Here is a 17,227-nt window from a genome sequence, read left to right on the forward strand (position 1 = left end):
CAAATCCATTCTCTACATCTGTGTCTTTATTCCTCTCCTGCCCCTAGGTTCTTCAGGACTTTTTTTTTTTCTTTTAGATTCCATATATATGTGTTAGCATACGGTATTTGTTTTTCTCCTTCTGACTTACTTCACTCTGTATGACAGATTCTAGGTCCATCCACCTCACTACAAATAACTCAGTTTGGTTTCCTTTTACGGCTGAGTAATATTCCATTCTGTATATGTGCCACATCTTCTTTATCCATTCATCTGATGGACACTTAGGTTGCTTCCACGTCCTGTCTATTGTAAATAGTGCTGCAGTGAACATTGTGGTACGTGACTCTTTTTGAATTATGGTTTCCTCAGGGTATATGCCCAGTAGTGAGATTGCTGGGTCATATAGTAGTTCTATTTTTAGTTTTTTAGGGAGCCTCCATACTGTTCTCCATAGTGGCTGTGTCAATTTACATTCCTGCCAACAGTGCAAGAGGGTTCCCTTTTCTCTGCACCCTCTACAGCATTTATCATTTGTAGACCTTTCGATGATGGCCATTCTGACTGGTGTGAGGTGATATCTCATTGTAGTTTAGATTTGCATTTCTCTAATGATTAGTGATGTTGAGCATCCTTTCATGTGTTTGTTGGCAATCTGTATATCTTCTTTGGAGAAATGTCTATTTAGGTCTTCTGCCCATTTTTGGATTGGGTTGTTTGTTTTTTTGATATTGAGCTGCATGAGCTGCTTGTATATTTTGGAGATTAATCCTTTGTCAGTTGCTTCATTTGCAAATATTTTCTCCCGTACTGAGGGTTGTCTTTTGGTCTTGTTTATAGTTTCCTTTGCTGTGCAAAAGCTTTTAAGTTTCATTAGGTCCCATTTGTTTATTTTTGTTTTTATTTCCATTTCTCTAGGAGGTGGGTCCAAAAGGATCTTGCTGTGATTTATGTCATAGAGTGTTCTGCCTATGTTTTCCTCTAAGAGATTGATAGTGTCTGGCCTTACATTTAGGTCTTTAATCCATTTTGAGTGTATTTTTGTGTATGGTGTTAAGGAGTGTTCTAATTTCATACTTTTACATGTACCTGTCCAGTTTTCCCAACACCACTTATTGAAGAGGCTGTCTTGTATACTCTTGCCTCCTTTATCAAAGATAAGGTGACCGTAGGTACGTAGGTTTATCTCTGGGCTTTCTATCCTGTTGCATTGATCTATACTTCTGTTTTTGTGCCAGTACCATGCTGTCTTGATTACTGTAGCTTTCTAGTATAGTCTGAAGTCAGGGAGCCTGATTCCTCCAGCTCCATTTTTCTTTCTCAAGATTGCTTTGGCTATTAGGGGCCTTTTGTGTTTCCATACAAATTGTGAAATTTTTTGTTCTAATTCTGTGAAAAATGCCATTGGTAGTTTGATAGGGATTGCGTTGAATCTGTAGATTGCTTTGGGTAGTATAGTCATTTTCACTCTGTTGATTCTTCCAGTCCAAGAACATGGTGTATCTCTCCATCTGTTTGTATCATCTTTAATTTCTTTCATTAGTGTCTTATAGTTTTCTGCATACAGGTCTTTTGTCTCCTTAGGTAGGTTTATTCCTAGGTATTTTATTCTTTTTGTTGCAGTGGTAAATAGGAGTGTTTCCTTAATTTCTCTTTCAGTTTTTCATCATAAGTGTACAAGACTGCCAGAGATTTCTGTGCATTCATTTTGTATCCTGCTACTTTACCAGATTCATTGATTAGCTCTAGTAGTTTTCTGGTAGCATCTTTAGGATTCTCTATGTATGGTATCACGTCATCTGCAAACAGAGACACTTTTACTACTTCTTTTCCAATTTGGATTCCTTTTATTTCTTTTTCTTCTCTGATTGCTGTGGCTAAAACTTCCAAAACTATGTTGAATAACAGTGGTGAGATTGGGCAACCTTGTCTTGTTCCTGATCTTAGTGGAAATGGTTTCAGTTTATCACCATTGAGAACGATGTTGGCTGTGGGTTTGTCATATATGGCCTTTATTATTATGTTGAGGTAAGTTCCCTCTATGCCTACTTTCTGGAGAGTTTTTGTCATAAATGGGTGTTGAAGTTTGTCAAAAGCTTTTTCTGCATCTGTTGAGATGATCCTATGGTTTTTCTCCTTCAGTTTGTTAATATGGTGTATCACGTTGATTGATTTGTGTATATTGAAGAATCCTTGCATTCTGGGGTAAACCCCACTTGACCATGGTGTTTGATACTTTTAATGTGCTGCTGGATTCTGTTTGCTAGTTTCTGTTTCCTTTCTTTCTTTTTCTTTCTTTTTCTTTCCTTCCCTCCTCCCTCCCTCCTTTCTTTCTTTCTCTCCCTCCCTCCCTCCCTTCCTTCCTTCCTTTCTTCCTTTTTTTAGTTAAGAAAGTCTCAGAAACTTGTGAGGGTTTTGGAAAAGGGTAGGTAAGTGTTCATGTGATATAGCATCTAATTAATTAAAATCAGCGTCCTGAAGACTTGATGGTTGAAAGTAACATTCTAGCATGAATTGGAGAAAAATTCTTTCCTCCTGATGGGCTTATCAATCAATTAACATTAAACTTTTTGTAATCTATTTTTCCCCCATTAAGAATGTCAGTAACCTTTGGTTTTCAGACTTCAGTTGACTGTAACTGTACAAGCCTGCAGGAGGGATTTCGCTTTTTGCCTCATCTGTCAGAGTGATCTAAGTGTTCTTAGAGCTCCCTTCATTGATTTCAAACAGTGTTTTCCAGAAAACTTTTTTCTTTTCTTATTCATATACTTCTTAGTGTTTAAGAGAAGGGAGAACGTGGCAACTTGCTCTGAAAGGGAACAAATATTTTAAAGAAAACCATTCTTATTTCTTTTAAAAACATCTATAAAGGTCTCAAGTGAGTTCTGTATATAGGTAAACAGAAATCTGCCTTCATCCCTGTGTTCCTCCCCCTCCCCCCGCCTCTCACCCTCCATTTCTTTCTTCCCCGTAAGACAGTGGTAAAGAACCACACCATGACTTTTATGACGACTTTAATTGCCATATATTGTTGCAGGTGCTGTGGTCATTACTCAGTATTTGTAGTTTAGGCGGACTATTCCATAGTATGTCTGTGGTGTGTATACTCATCTCTTTGCCAGACTGGGTGTATTTTTATTCACTCAGAGCCAGTTTCTAGCATGTGGCCAACTCACCCGTAACTCATAAGTCACTATAAATCTCCCGCAGAAATTCAGGAGTGAGTGAGCGCTGTACATAGACTCTATTCTGCGTATGCATTTCTGAAGAGGGCGTGTTGGTGGTCAAAGATTTCAGGCATAAAACCTCGTCACGTTTTTTGCAATTCCAAGACTGCTGCTATAGCAGCCCCTGGCAAAGAAGAAGTTCTCAGGAGAAAATATTCCAAGCAAATGCTCCCTGATCTTTTAGGCTAGAGACTCAGGTCCATGACCATATAAAAATGATTTTCCCACTAGGTCCTGTCCTTTGTAGGTGCGAGACTCAAAGTTTGGCTTGGAAGTAAGTCAGGTTGGGTATAGGGTGTTCTGTGGGGATGGGAGCTGGTGTTTCCCATCAGAGTGTGAAAACCTGTTTGTAAAATGGCCTTATAATTTCCTGTGGACGTATAACCGTTTGGTTCAAATCCTCTTGCCAACGTCTCCTCAAATTGGCAGACTCCGGAGGTCTCCGCTTCTGATGTATACTGTAGATTTTATTTATAAAAAAATATATGTTGGCCTAATCCTTTGGTCAAGTTGGCATTTGTTTCCTTCCATCTCTCTATTTTGCACTGGAGAATAGAGCCCATTTTTTTCTGTTTATAAGTCAGTCCTTTTTATTTGGTTGTAAAAGGCAGAGCCTCTTGCCTAGAGAAACACGGCAACATTAATGAATTGAAAACAGATTTTTCCCCATTTTCAAGTGTGTTCCACACTGTTCCTAAAAGACATATTAAATAATTCTACGCGAGCAGGCAAAACTGTTCTGCATATGGCCAGTTTATGTTTGCACAAAAGTAACGTAAGCAGTTCAGAGGAAAATTGACGCACTGTTTGAAAAGAGAGTTGGACTTTCCATTCTCCTGAATGGGTATATTTTCCTTTGCCTGCCATATTCCTTGGGACTTTAATGTTTAATAAACTTGATGTTCAGAGTCATAGCCTATGATTAGTACTCCTCTCGGCCCATCCAAAACATCATCCCTGCATCCAGCTGCCTGCTTCCCATCTCTTCGGCTCTGTGCTCAGAACATCTCACACTTACCAAGGCCGCATTACGTCATGGGTGTCCCTCTTTCCCGCATCCCACAAACCTGTCTCTTCCCTCGTTTTCTCCTGTGAATGGCTCCCGAACACGCAGATGAATTGGCACAAATCTGGGACTCATTCTTGTCATTTTCCTTTTCCTCATCATACCCTTCCCAGCCAGTTCTTTCCTGAGTTCTGCTGATTCTCTCTCAAATTCCTATTTGAAACCCATCAGCCTCTATCCACCATCCTATAGCCTGTAGCCACCATCAGCCATCACCAGGTCAACAGAAACAGTCTCCTGTCCTGACACTGCTTCCACATGAGCCCACCTCAAATTCATCAGCCCCTGTGATACTGTTAATCATTAATTAGAACATCTCACTCTCCCTTTAGAGTCAAGTCCTAAATCCTTGCCATAGCCTGCAAGCTCCTGTGTGATCAGGTTCCTGCCTATTTCTCTGCCTTCCAGTTCTAGTGTCCTCCTAACTCACTGCACTCCAGCCCCACTGGTTAAATTTCAGTTCCTGGGATGCACGTAGCTCAGGGCCTTTGTACATGCTCTGTCTCTGGCCTGTGTTGCACACTCTCCCCTCACAACTTTACTATCTCGTACTCAACCTTTGGCTCTTTAGCTTAAAACACCTTCCCTGTAAATCACATCCTTGCAGAAACTCTCATAACACCCTGCTTTGTTTTTTTCTTCATAGCACTGACCACAGGATAGTATACTAATTAGTTTATTGATTAGTCCCCCCCCCCACTAAAACCTAAGTTACAAGTTACAAGAATGGCTTATCTCTAGTTGAATGAATGAATAAATGAACAATAAGAGATAAACAGCATGGTCCCCACTTTTTAGATGTAAGGACTAAGGCTTAGGGATTGTCACTGACTGTCCTAAAACTTTCACCTGTATGGTGGTGGAGCAAGGAATTAATCTAACTCTGGATCCAAAATCTGTGCTCTCTTTCTCATTGTTAGATGTGTCAGCTGGTTCGTGTAAAGCAAATTTGCAGTCCTGTACACTTTACAAACATCTCACATGGGTCCTGAGATAACTCTCAATTGAGTACTACTACTGTTCTATAGATGAGGAAACTGTGGCTCAGAAAATTTAAGAAATACAGGAAGTGGTGGGGCTGTCATGTGAACCTAGATTGTCTCCTCCAGAGCCCTTAACTCTGAAGCTGACCTGCGCTTCATAACACACACGCTTTCTTTGGTCACATTCAAGCCTGGCATCAGATGCTCTAAGCCTCCTGGTGACCTGTTCTCCCTTCCATTCCCCTCTCACCCTACTCCCCTCTGTATTCCCAAGACTGGTAAGGTGTGTTTTGCAGGTTCTTCCAGGTGGCTTCTGGCTAGCTCCAGCCAATAGGAGGCAGCTATAGGAAATGGGAGGGTGGGAGAAAGGAAAGCCTGGGGTATATCTCCTTCCTTCTCTCTGCTTTGTATCTTCCCTTTGGTTTTATCTTTTTCTGGATGCCCTTCTCTTTGTGACTTCTGCTAATGCCACTTACTAGTGGTCTGTCTACTAATAGTTAGTTGCTAGTGGCCAATGAGCTAATGCCAGTAGTAGTGATTTACTAGTGCCCTAGAGAGACCAAGGAAAGAGGCGGCAGAGCTTTCCTGTTGTCGGTAATTTCCTCACGTAGCTTTTCACTTCTCCCTATACCTTTGTAACACATTCCCAAGTATTAAATTTCTTTTATTGGACTACCTGGCATCATGGCATAGGCTCTAGTTGCTGCTGTCAGAGTACCCATCTCATTTCCTACTTCTTCCTTCCTTAAACCTGGATTAAAGGAGGTTTAAGATGTATCCAAGACCTGCAGGCCATTCACCTGGAAGTGGTGTTTGCCTTTGAGCAAGAAGCCATGATAAAAACCCTCTCTTAAGTTGGTTTCATTTCCTCTTTACACCCTTAGGGTACATTGAGGATGTGGAGGCTATAACATGCTAAGTGATATCCTTAGGACCCTGAAGGACTACTGCAGCTTCTAAAGGTGCTAAATGTTAACTGGATAGTGGCTACTTAAGAGGGAGAATCTTTCTGTTTTGTATATACATTCATTTGTATTACTTTTAGATTCCACATATGAATTCTATCATACAGTGTTTGTCTTTCTCTGTCTGATTTACTTCACTAAGCAGAATATTCTCTAGGATCATCCACGTTGCTGCAAGTGGCGGTATTTCATTCTTTTTTACGGCTGAGTAATATTCCCTTGTATATGTATACCACATTTTAATGTGGTTACCAAAGGGGAGATGGAAGGGGGCCACAAATTAGAGGTATGGGCTTCACAGATACAAACTACTATGTATAAAATAGATAAGCAGCAAGAATATACTGTACAGCATAGAGAATTATACCCATTAACTTGTAATAACCTATAATGGGATATAATCTGCAAAAATACTGAATCACTATGCTGTACACCTGAAACTAATACAGTATTGTAAATCAAGTATACTTCAATTTAAAAAAGAACAAAAAAGGGGACAATGGAGGAAGAATCTGCCTCATAAGAATGGATCATGTTTAATCATAGTGGAAAAGGTAACAGTGCGAAGGAGTTTCCACTCATATACCTGAGGTCGGCCCCACATTCACGGTCCTGTAATCCCTGAGTTTGTCTTTCCAGCTTTCAGTGTTCTTGCCACCATGATTCCCCGGGGACAGGAGGAGGGAGGAACAAGAGGTAGCTGTGGCTGCCCTCTGTGGTCCCTGGCACATTCCTCAACTCCAGAAACATGCTTCCTGCATCTTTGGGAATCATTTTCCAAAGTGGCAAGAACATGGTTCTTCTAGAGGTGACCCCAGATAAACAACAGTCTCCCTTCCTCTCCCCCCAAAACAACGTAAGAGAAAAAAAGACAAGATGAACCTGGTCCACCCCCAGTATTCTCATATGTTAATGGTTAATGTGCTGTCCCTGAGAGAATTTGGCATAATAACAAGATTCATGACACCCTGGCTCCAACTGATCACTAAAAGTTTTTGGTCAAAGAGTATCAAAATTGGGACTTCCCTGGTGGTGCAGTGATTAAGAATCCGCCTGCCAATGCAGGGGACACGGGTTCGAGCCCTGGTCTGGGAAGATCCCACATGCTGCGGAGCAACTAAGCCCGTGCACCACAACTACCGAGCCTGCGCTCTAGAGCCCGTGAGCCGCAACTACTGAGCCCACGTTCTGCAATTACTGAAGCCCGTACGCCTAGAGCCCGTGCTGCGCAACAAGAGAAGCTGCCACAATGAGAAGCCTGCGCATCGCAAGGAAGAGTAGCCCCGCTCTCTGCAACTAAAGAAAGTCCGCGTGCAACAACAGAGACCCAACGCAGCCAAATGAATGAATGAATGAATGAATAACTAAATAAATAAATAAACCAAAAAAGTATAAAAATTGGTTCCCACTCCCCCAACATTTATTTCTTTAAAAAAATGTCTGTAATACAGAATGGGAATAAATAAAGTGTGACTGCCTTTCTCTAGCTGGGGTATCATCCCTGATGTTATCAATTTTAATAGCTACTTAAATATGTCAAGATCTATTTAAGTTCAGACAAGCACAACTAACATTCAAGTCAGTTCTTTAGAACTAGAATGACTGGATTGGGGTGATACTTAGTAAATTTTTGCTTATGTTTTTTTCTGAGCAAATGAACTGAAATAATTATAAAATTGAAACATTTTATAAGATGACACTATTCCATTTAATTGTATGAAATTTACAGTGTAGAAAATGTAATCATTTTATTCAGTAGTCCATGGTGTAATTAAGACTGTTCTTTTGAGGTATCTTGTATTTATGATCTTCCCCTTCCACCTGGATGAGACATCTCAAATTCAAAATTACACATCAATTAGCTATAGTCTCAGGATTCTTTTTAAGGAGGCTGTTTTCTCATATCATGTGTATCCCTGGTTTTCTCATCCACGGGGATGCTTCTGCAATCCGAACATAGAAGCAGAAGCAGAGACACAGATAGCGCTCTGTACTTTTTCCATTTTCTTCAGGAAAGGGACCACACAGGATGAGGCACCATTTAATGTCGCAGCACATAGTGTGTGATGTGCAGTAAAGATCATTTTAAATTCCCATCAGAGCACACACCATGAACTGTGCTAATGGATGTAACACATTTTACAAAATCTGCATGTGTGAGGCTTCTGCATCCTGTTTTAAGTGGGGCAATGTATATAAATAATAGATATTAGCAATTAAGCATCCATTCCTATGCACTCATTTATATATTTGAAAATAAATTAACCACAAACTACATAAAAGTGGATGCAATCTTCTCTTTTCCCTTCTGTTTCCCCTGCTGTTCCTGAAAGATATTTCTGTATTTATCTCAGTATGAACAGTGACCCCAGCTCTCAATTTCTGCATCCTTAAATTAATTACTATCAAAAATTTCCTAAAATGCAATGAGTCTGACTTAACTCTTTATTTCCTTGATGTTTGCTATCTAGGATAATGAGAGGTTCTTAGCACTATTTGTGGGCCCTAGTCGAGGTGTTTTACTCTCTTTTTTAACCAGGTACCAAAAACTCTTACCTCAGTGGGGGGATTTTTTTTTTTTTTTTCGCAGTGTGGGAAATGAGGATGAGCTATTACCTGTGTTGTCAGCTTAATACTGGAATTTTCTGGGTCGTAGTAGCCTCTGTCCAGGCCCTAAGAAAACAGTCTAATTCAATGGTCTTCATGAATCTCCTTTGCTCTTTTGAAGAAAGAGTAGCTGGTTCTTTTCCTACATGAGGCTCCTCAGTATGTGTTGCCATTTTAATGGAGTAGTCATTTTGGTCTTCCCTGAGAATACAAGGGTTCAGATATCATGCTAGCTGTATTGGTCCTTCTCATTCTGCCAGGATACCTGATAAGACAGGTCAGAGTGGTTCCAGAGGGGCACTCTCCTGTATTGTGTGGATACATATTATGGTAATTCGTAATTCTGGGATCATTACAACCAAGATCTATTACAAGTAAAAATCCATGCATCCCTTACATGATCTGATAAAATAAAATTCTCTATTGTCAAAATGCAGAGAACTCACCTCTGTTGCCTGTTTTCTTTTCTTTTCTTTTTTTTTTTTTTTTTTTTTTTGTGGTACGTGGGCCTCTCACTGTTGTGGCCTCTCCCGTTGCGGAACACAGGCTCCGGACATGCAGGCTCAGCGGCCATGGCTCACGGGCCCAGCTGCTCCGCGGCATGTGGGACCCTCCCGGACCGGGGCATGAACCCGTGTCCCCTGCATCGGCGGACTCTCAAGCACCGCACCACCAGGGAAACCCTTGCCTGTTTTCTTGATTAGCGTCAAGCTCTAACAAAACCAGAAACTTGGACATCATCTTGGACTCAAGGTCATACCTGGCAGCCTATTGGCCAAAGTTAGCTGAAAGCTGTGTATTGTTGGGAGTGTCTGGGGCTTCATAAAAGAAATAGAACTATTGCCAACACTTAAAAATTGGGAGGTTTCCTGTAACACTCTAGTTCTGGCAGGTCTGAACCTCTTTTTCCTTCTGGCAACAATTAGCTGGAGCTGAGCAGAGGCAGTGTTCTTCTCCTTGCCACAGTCCTCACCCATCCCTGTCATACATCTGGAGGTCCTTCCTTATTCGCCTTGTCTCCTGGCAACTGCAGGCAATTGTGTCTTCTAGTCTAAAGCCTCCATGGCAATGTTTTCACGAGATCATATATAACGTGTGTTAGAAACCTCTCCCCTTACTTTTTAAAACCATAATCATAATAAAAGCAGAAGTCGAACATCTGTTCTGTGAGAGGTTCTGTACTGGTTGTTTCACCCATGTTATTTCATTTGATCTTCAAAACACCCTATTGCGTGTTACTAGCTCCATTATATAACTGAGTCTGAGATTTAGAGATGGTAAAAAACTTAATCCAGTCTTACACAGTGAATAAATTTCAGAGCCAGGAATTAAACTGATGTGATTTCAAAGTTCCTGTTATACAAAGTTTATTTCACTTTTTTATGTTATTTTGAAAAAGTAAATATGAATTTAAATATAGACCAGAAACTGTACCTTTTTATGTTTTCCTTTGAGAAACTTCAAGGTTTCTTTAAATGCAAATGTCAGTATGGAACATTACACAATTCCTGAATGGTTTATGTCTCCTATGAAGGTCAGTGCAAAGTTAACATGAGTAAAATTCCATATGTCTTGGTGTGGGGTCCATGACCTTGAACTTGACTGTGCTGATCATTTAGCATAAATTCAATTTGAAATTGGTTTTGCAAATGCAACATGCTTCTTATGTCATATATAGAGGTGGTTTGGTGTAGCTTTGCACTGATTCGAATGCCTAGAAGGTGATGTTACCTAGAGGAACCAACCCTTTTCTACAGGCTGCTGGTGTAAGCATCCTTGTATTTTATTGCAGTCTATATTTATACTTTTCCAGCTTTGCAATGCTATTCCACCCTGTCTTCTTCTCCTCTCAGCCTAGAGTCGCAGGTTGAATAGTCCCAGATGCAAGAAGAGAAGAAAATTGGCCATCTTTTAGTCTACTTCATAGCTCCATAGCAAGAATGATTTTACCTCACTCCGGCTATTTAAAACACTTTGCCTCAAACTCCCAGCTTTGAGAGCAAACAACCTGCCAAGCACCTCATAATTGCAAGGTGACCTTGACATGTGTCATTCCTCAGAGCTTTCAAATTGAAGCCTTCCTGTTTAATATTCATAAAGACTTTTTTTTTCTAACAGCATATATGATGGTTTTCCAGGGGCTGGGGTTTGGGGAGCTTTATTTAGAAATGGGTGGATTGTGAGAAACATACCATCAGTGTCTCTTGGATGAACTGAAGGATGAGTCTGGAGGTAGGAAAGTTTCGTTTGGCATTCTTCAAGGGAGGACAGTGATATGCTGGATTCTGACAGTTTTTTCTCACTGGGGGTTTCCTTGGCTGGTCCATCTGTGATTTTGAATTCAGATACTGAATTTATAACGATGGTATTAATGGCTTTCTCGTCCGCCTGCTTTTCGTTTGTGAGTTGCGTATCTAGATGAAAAAAGAAAACACACATACACAGACCTGCTTATAGTTGACGTGACCTCACGATCCAAGAAGGGACATTTGCAGAAAAATTCACGTTCTAGACTTTTATAAGATTAAAATCTTATTTAGAAGCATGAAGCGTTATTGGACAGGATTATCTTGAATGAAAATATATGTAAGAATAAAAGTTCAATAATTATAAAATCTTACCCATATTACAAGTTTCACCTCTCCCAGTAATTTGTACCACTTATTTCAAAAACACAGATGGTTTTTATAGTGATGGGTGGGGAGAATCAAGGCATTCATTCACTAGGATTAACAAAATCTCATAGAATGTTGTCAGCTTATTGTCATAATGTTTTATGGATCTCAGAAGTAGTAGAAGCGTCTTAAATGCTGTTCAGTAATGTATATGATCTCAATCAAGTTGTTTTATTTCTTTGTGTCTACAAACCTCAGTTTCCTCCCCTGTATAAGAAAAGTGGTCACACATAACCATCCTATAAGCTCATTTCTACATCTGCCCTTAAACACTCTTACTTTGCCAGTCTTTTCTCTGCCTTGCCATTTGTTAGATGTCTATGAGGTGATAGTCTTTGTGGCTTTGGGGGTGCACTTCTTGGGAACAGGCTTTTATTTCCATGTAACCACCTAGCAGGGAACCTAGAGCAAAGTTCTTGACTGAGATTCTGGTTTGGAGAGGCACAGAGAAGGCTGAAAAGACCTAGGTGCTTCGTGTATTTCAGAACTCCCATACTCATTTACTGGTTCCCGCAGAATAATTGAGGGTCTGTTATATAACAAGCACTGGTCTCGAAACTGGGGATTAAGTGCTGACTAAGACAGGCACGGTCCCTGGCTTTCAGAAACATCCAGACGGGGTAGTGATGCAGGCAGTGTATAGCTCACCTACACCAATTAAATCATCCTAAGATGGAGAGAAGAGTTAACAGAAGGTATTCTCAAACCTGCATCCAGGATGACGCCCAGGGACTTCTTCAGACCTAAACAAGCATCAGTCCTGGTGATCTGGCAGCACTGTTGGGAGATAGTGAAGATGCCTTCTAGAGAAGTGCCTTTTCCGTCACTAGCCCAGTGCCTGATTCAGTGATGCCCACAGAGTGACTGAAACCAATAAAGCAGTTGGCAAACGGGTTTAATTTGACTGCACTTAGGCAGCTCCGTGCAGGAACTACATTCTTGCCAAGTCCGTTTTCATTGTCCTTCCAGAAATTGCTTCTTAGTTTGAGGTAGATGGAAATCTCTGCTTGATCCAGCCTCCCAGGACAGTGGTAGACGTGTCTACAGAGTAGAATCATCTAGGAAACCTTCTAAAAGTTTGGAATTTTTTTAAAGCTCAGGCAATCCCTCCTCCCCCTCAAGAGATTAGATCCCATTCCCTGAGGGATTTTGGAAGCTCCCTGAGTGATTCCAACATGCAGAAAACTTTGGGAACCACTGCCACAGGGGCCTTCTGCTTTTGAGAGTGGAGAAAGGAGAGGACAGCCCACTGATACCTACATCAGTGATTTTCAGAAGCTAATCATGAGACAGTTGCTCTCCAGAGGCTCCTAACTGGCACGGGAGCTGACGGTATTGCACGCACAATTGTCTTAGGCCATTTTGGTTGCTTTCTGAGCCTCCAAACAGCTTTGGCTTTCAACAGTGTTTCTTTTTTTTTGCGGTATGCGGGCCTCTCACTGTTGTGGCCTCCCCCGTTGCGGAGCACAGGCTCCGACGCGCAGGCTCCGGACGCGCAGGCTCAGCGGCCACGGCTCACGGGCCCAGCCGCTCCGCGGCATATGGGATCCTCCCAGACCGGGGCACGAACCCGTATCCCCTGCATCGGCAGGCGGACTCTCAACCACTTGCGCCACCAGGGAGGCCCAACAGTGTTTCATTTTTATTCCCTACCTCTTAGGCTGCTAGCTTTAAATCTCTTGGTTGCAGTTTGATTCACCTTAAAAGGGATTGGCAGAAATAGGGGTTCAGAAGAACATCTATTGTTGATAGCAATTAATGTAATATTGAATAGATAGAATTAGTTCAAGAGATTGGGAAAGTCTTGGGTTCCTTTAACCCAAGAGAGATTCACCAAATTAATGGTGTAGTGATGATAACGATGATGATGACGATGATGACAAAAATAATAGTTTACTTTTCTTGCTTGTGTATCAAAGTGTCAAGTAACCGGCTTTAATCACAAATAGTCATTCAAATTATGCCTTCAGTACTTAGAGAAGAACTGATATTTGGGGCCAGATAATTCTTTGTCACAGGGGGATCATAGGATGTTTAGCAGCATCCCTGTCCTCTACCTACTTGATGCCAGTCACACCAGTTGCCCTAGGACATGACAAACAAAAGGTCTTGGATATTGCCACATTTCCTCCATGGGGCAAAATCACCAATTGTGACTGTCAACCCACTGCTTTATACACGCGCACACACACACACACACACACACACACCACAGAGTTGTATACCTTGTATGTCAAGTTCTCTGTTACCACTATGTACCTTATTTAATTTAAGCATCACAAAGACTCTAGGAGGTAGATATTATCAGCCTCCCAGGACAGATGGGAAATGTATAAATTGGTACCCCAAGTTAACAGATGAATGATTGTAACCAAGGCTTAGTTTATTTAGATAAGTTCCCTAAGGCTTCCTTGTTAGTAAATGGTAGAGCTGGGATTTGAACCCAGGCTGTTTGGATTCCAAAAGCTTTGCTCTTGTCCCTGTCTCTTTATATTATTCAACATTTTCTCCAATTTGTTCTTAGCTTTTATCTCTGCTTCCTCACTATTGGGACTGCACATCAGCAAAACCCTCTTCACTCTAAATCCCGTGATGTGTCACCTACCTGAAATCAAGCCTTGCAAGTAACGTTGCTTTACAGACATACCTAAGCAGTCTTTGCAAAGCAAGACTACTTTCTTGCACACTTAGGGAATCCTGCCTCTTTAGTTACAGCTGCTGTATCCCGTACATTAAAGAGCATTTCAGGAAGAGCTGATAGATAACAAAACTTTGATGAGTATAGAGATTACAGCAGCTATTTACTACAGAATTAATTGACAGTCAGTTCAAATTATCACACGTAGTCAGGCTGCATGCAATGTAAATTGCTTTTGCACAAAGTAATTCAGTAACAAAAAAAAAGTTGGATAGAGGTTACTGGAATATAAGAACATGCGGAGAATACAGTATACAGCCAAGTGGTATATGATTCTCTTTTTAATTTCTCGACACTTTTAAGTATAGCATTTTGAATCTAAGTGGTGTGCTACATTAAGCAACCATTTGGAGACACTGGGCTTGTACTGAGAGAATTTTATGGAGAAGTTAAACTGCCATTCATAAAGTTATTTTAATTCTATAATCTCTGTTTATATTTTTATTTTTTTTCATTCCCCACTGGGAGCTATCTGTTACTCATTAGAAAATCATCTGACAAACACACATTTCAGAACCCAGTCTGTTCAACCCAGAATTCTGACATCTGAAATGAGTCACAATTTTTGGGTGAATGTTACTGACATCGTCCATCTTTTATAGATGGAATACTAACAGTAATTTCCCCAGATTCCTTCTTTTGTGGTGTTTTTTGACTTTGTACCCAAAGTATTATAAAGTAGCATAAGCTAAAAGGAGAAACACATAAAAAGTGGTATCACATCTTCTGCAGAGAAAACTATTTTGGAATTAAATAAGGAACTCGTGAAACTAAATTTGGGATGTTATACATAGTTCTTGACATTAACTTAGAGAAAATAATTTTTTTCAACAGGAAAAAATCACCAAAATTAGGACAAAAATTAGAAGTTCAACTGTACTTCATGGGAAAGAAATTAAAGTGTGTACTGAAAGTCAGGGAAATAGAAAATTTCTGTTTGGGCTAGAAGTAATTGCAGAAGCAATGGGCATAAACTTAAGTAACAGAGACGACAGACAGTAAATTAAATTTTTTATTACCATTGAGCAAATGCTATTAATTTAATTCAATTAACATTGAGTACCCACATGCAATGGATGAATCAGTGTGACAGGAGCTATTAATTTATTTACTTTAAGTCATTAATGAAACATTTTACTGATTTTCATTTTTGCTCACTAAGTGTGACTTTAGAATTTTTGCATTGGTGCATCTTCTGAGTCTGTCTATGTATGAATTCAAATCATGAATAAGTAGCATCTCTTCTCCCCACCGCTCCTCCCATCCTATTCTTGTTTTCCCCCTCCCTTCCCTTCCCATTTCTCTGTCTGGGTTTACTTCTTTGACCTTTCCTATCTTGATTATTGGTTTCTTTTTTCCCTCCCATTCCTTCAATGTAGTTTTTCCTCACACTTTGTTCTCTTGGCTCCTTTCTTTGTTCCTTGGTCTTAAAGTCTGTATTCGTTCACACTCACAACTTATTTTCTTTGTGCACTTGGGCCCCAAATCTCTATGCAGTTAGCCAGCTAGCCACAAAAACTATGTGCCTAGCTGTACTAGGTGCTTGGGAATTCAAAGACTAAGAGCAAATAGTCCTCAAGAGACCCAGAGTCATCACAAATTGCAGTCTCAAACTTGCAACTGACTATTGGATGTTTTATTTGAATTACTGGCTAAATCCTTACAATTACTGTGTCTCTTTCTATTGGCCCCTCATTCTCCTCCTCAAACTTGGTAATCCTGGATATCCCTGGAGAATTCACAGTTCAATTTCTTTTCATAGTATTGTCATTTTGCCAGTTTCATGAGCTTAAAAATATTTGATTTGCCCCATCTCTCCGTTCAATGACCTTCCAGTTTTTCTTTATTATTCCTTCTAAATATCTCACAAGTCCATCTCTGTTTTTTCATTTAAAACACTACCACTCAGGTTTAATCTTCTGTGCCCTCAAACCTGGACTCCAAGGCATACCTCGGAGATATTGTTGGTTCTGTTGCAGACGGCCACAATAAAGGAAATACTGCGATAAAGCAAGTCACACAATTTTTTTGCTCTCCCAGTGCATATAAAAGTTCTGTTTACACTATAGTGTAGTCTATTAAGTGTGCAACAGCATTATGTCTAAAAACACAAGGTACATACGTTACTTAAAAATGCTTCACTGCTGAAAAATGCCAACCGTCAGTGAGATGTCTTCTTTTTGCCATAGTCATAGCAAAGATCATTGATCCCAGATCACCATGACAAATACAGTAATAATGAAAAAGTTGGAAATATTGTGAGAATTATCAAAATGTGGCACAGAGACACGAAGTGAGAAAATGCTGTTGGAAGAAATGACTCTGATAGACTTGTTTGATGCAGGGTTGCCACAAGCCATCAATTTATAAAAAACACAATATCTGTGAAGCACTATACAGCAAAGCACAATGAAACAAGGTCAGCCTGTGTTTCAGTAATCATTGATCTCAACTATAATAACAGCTCTCCTAAGACATCTTACTCAATGTAATCAAAATGATGTCGTGAGCAGTACTCTTATCATATTACTCATGAAAAAGCAAAACAAAACAAAGCAGACGCACATCATGCATACACACAAAATGTCAGTAGCTCTTTCTTTCCCATTCTCTTATTCTCAATTAACTTATCCATTCTACTGACAAATTGCCTTGACAAAAGTTGCTTGTTGTTAAGTTTTTCTTGTGAACACTAAACTCCACAAGCCTCTGTGAAAATTATTAGATAAGATGTTAAGGCAGCGTGATTTTAGTTTTAATTCTAGACCAAAACGTTTAAGGTGAGTGTGTTTTTCAAATGTTTGGACCATTTTTAAAGCTGTAATGGTGAATTATATTTTCCTTTGGATTTAAACTATACTCTAGCTTAGAATTTAGTACTGTGATTATCTGTGGTTGAAATCAGATCGAAACAGACAAGTGACATTTCAAAGTGTAAGCTACTAAACCATTAATAAATAATTATGGTTAGTAAGCTGACACTGTAGAGGTAAAAAAAAGTTATTTCCTTTGTATGTAAAGTTTGTA

The 17,227-nt window shown here is 40.0% G+C and overlaps 1 protein-coding gene across 1 annotated transcript in view; it reads right to left on the reverse strand.

The window, feature by feature from the left end:
• The window catches only part of MDFIC2 (MyoD family inhibitor domain containing 2), a 239,452-nt gene that overhangs the window by 139,855 nt on the left and 82,370 nt on the right, over positions 1 to 17,227 (reverse strand). The window contains exon 3 of the mRNA XM_060111498.1: positions 11,020 to 11,241. Within this exon, the coding sequence (XP_059967481.1) occupies positions 11,020 to 11,241 (222 nt within the window). The remainder of the gene's footprint in view (positions 1 to 11,019; positions 11,242 to 17,227) is intronic.

This window comes from Mesoplodon densirostris, chromosome 10 (genome assembly GCF_025265405.1).
Source record: "Mesoplodon densirostris isolate mMesDen1 chromosome 10, mMesDen1 primary haplotype, whole genome shotgun sequence".
Lineage (NCBI taxonomy): Eukaryota > Metazoa > Chordata > Mammalia > Artiodactyla > Ziphiidae > Mesoplodon > Mesoplodon densirostris.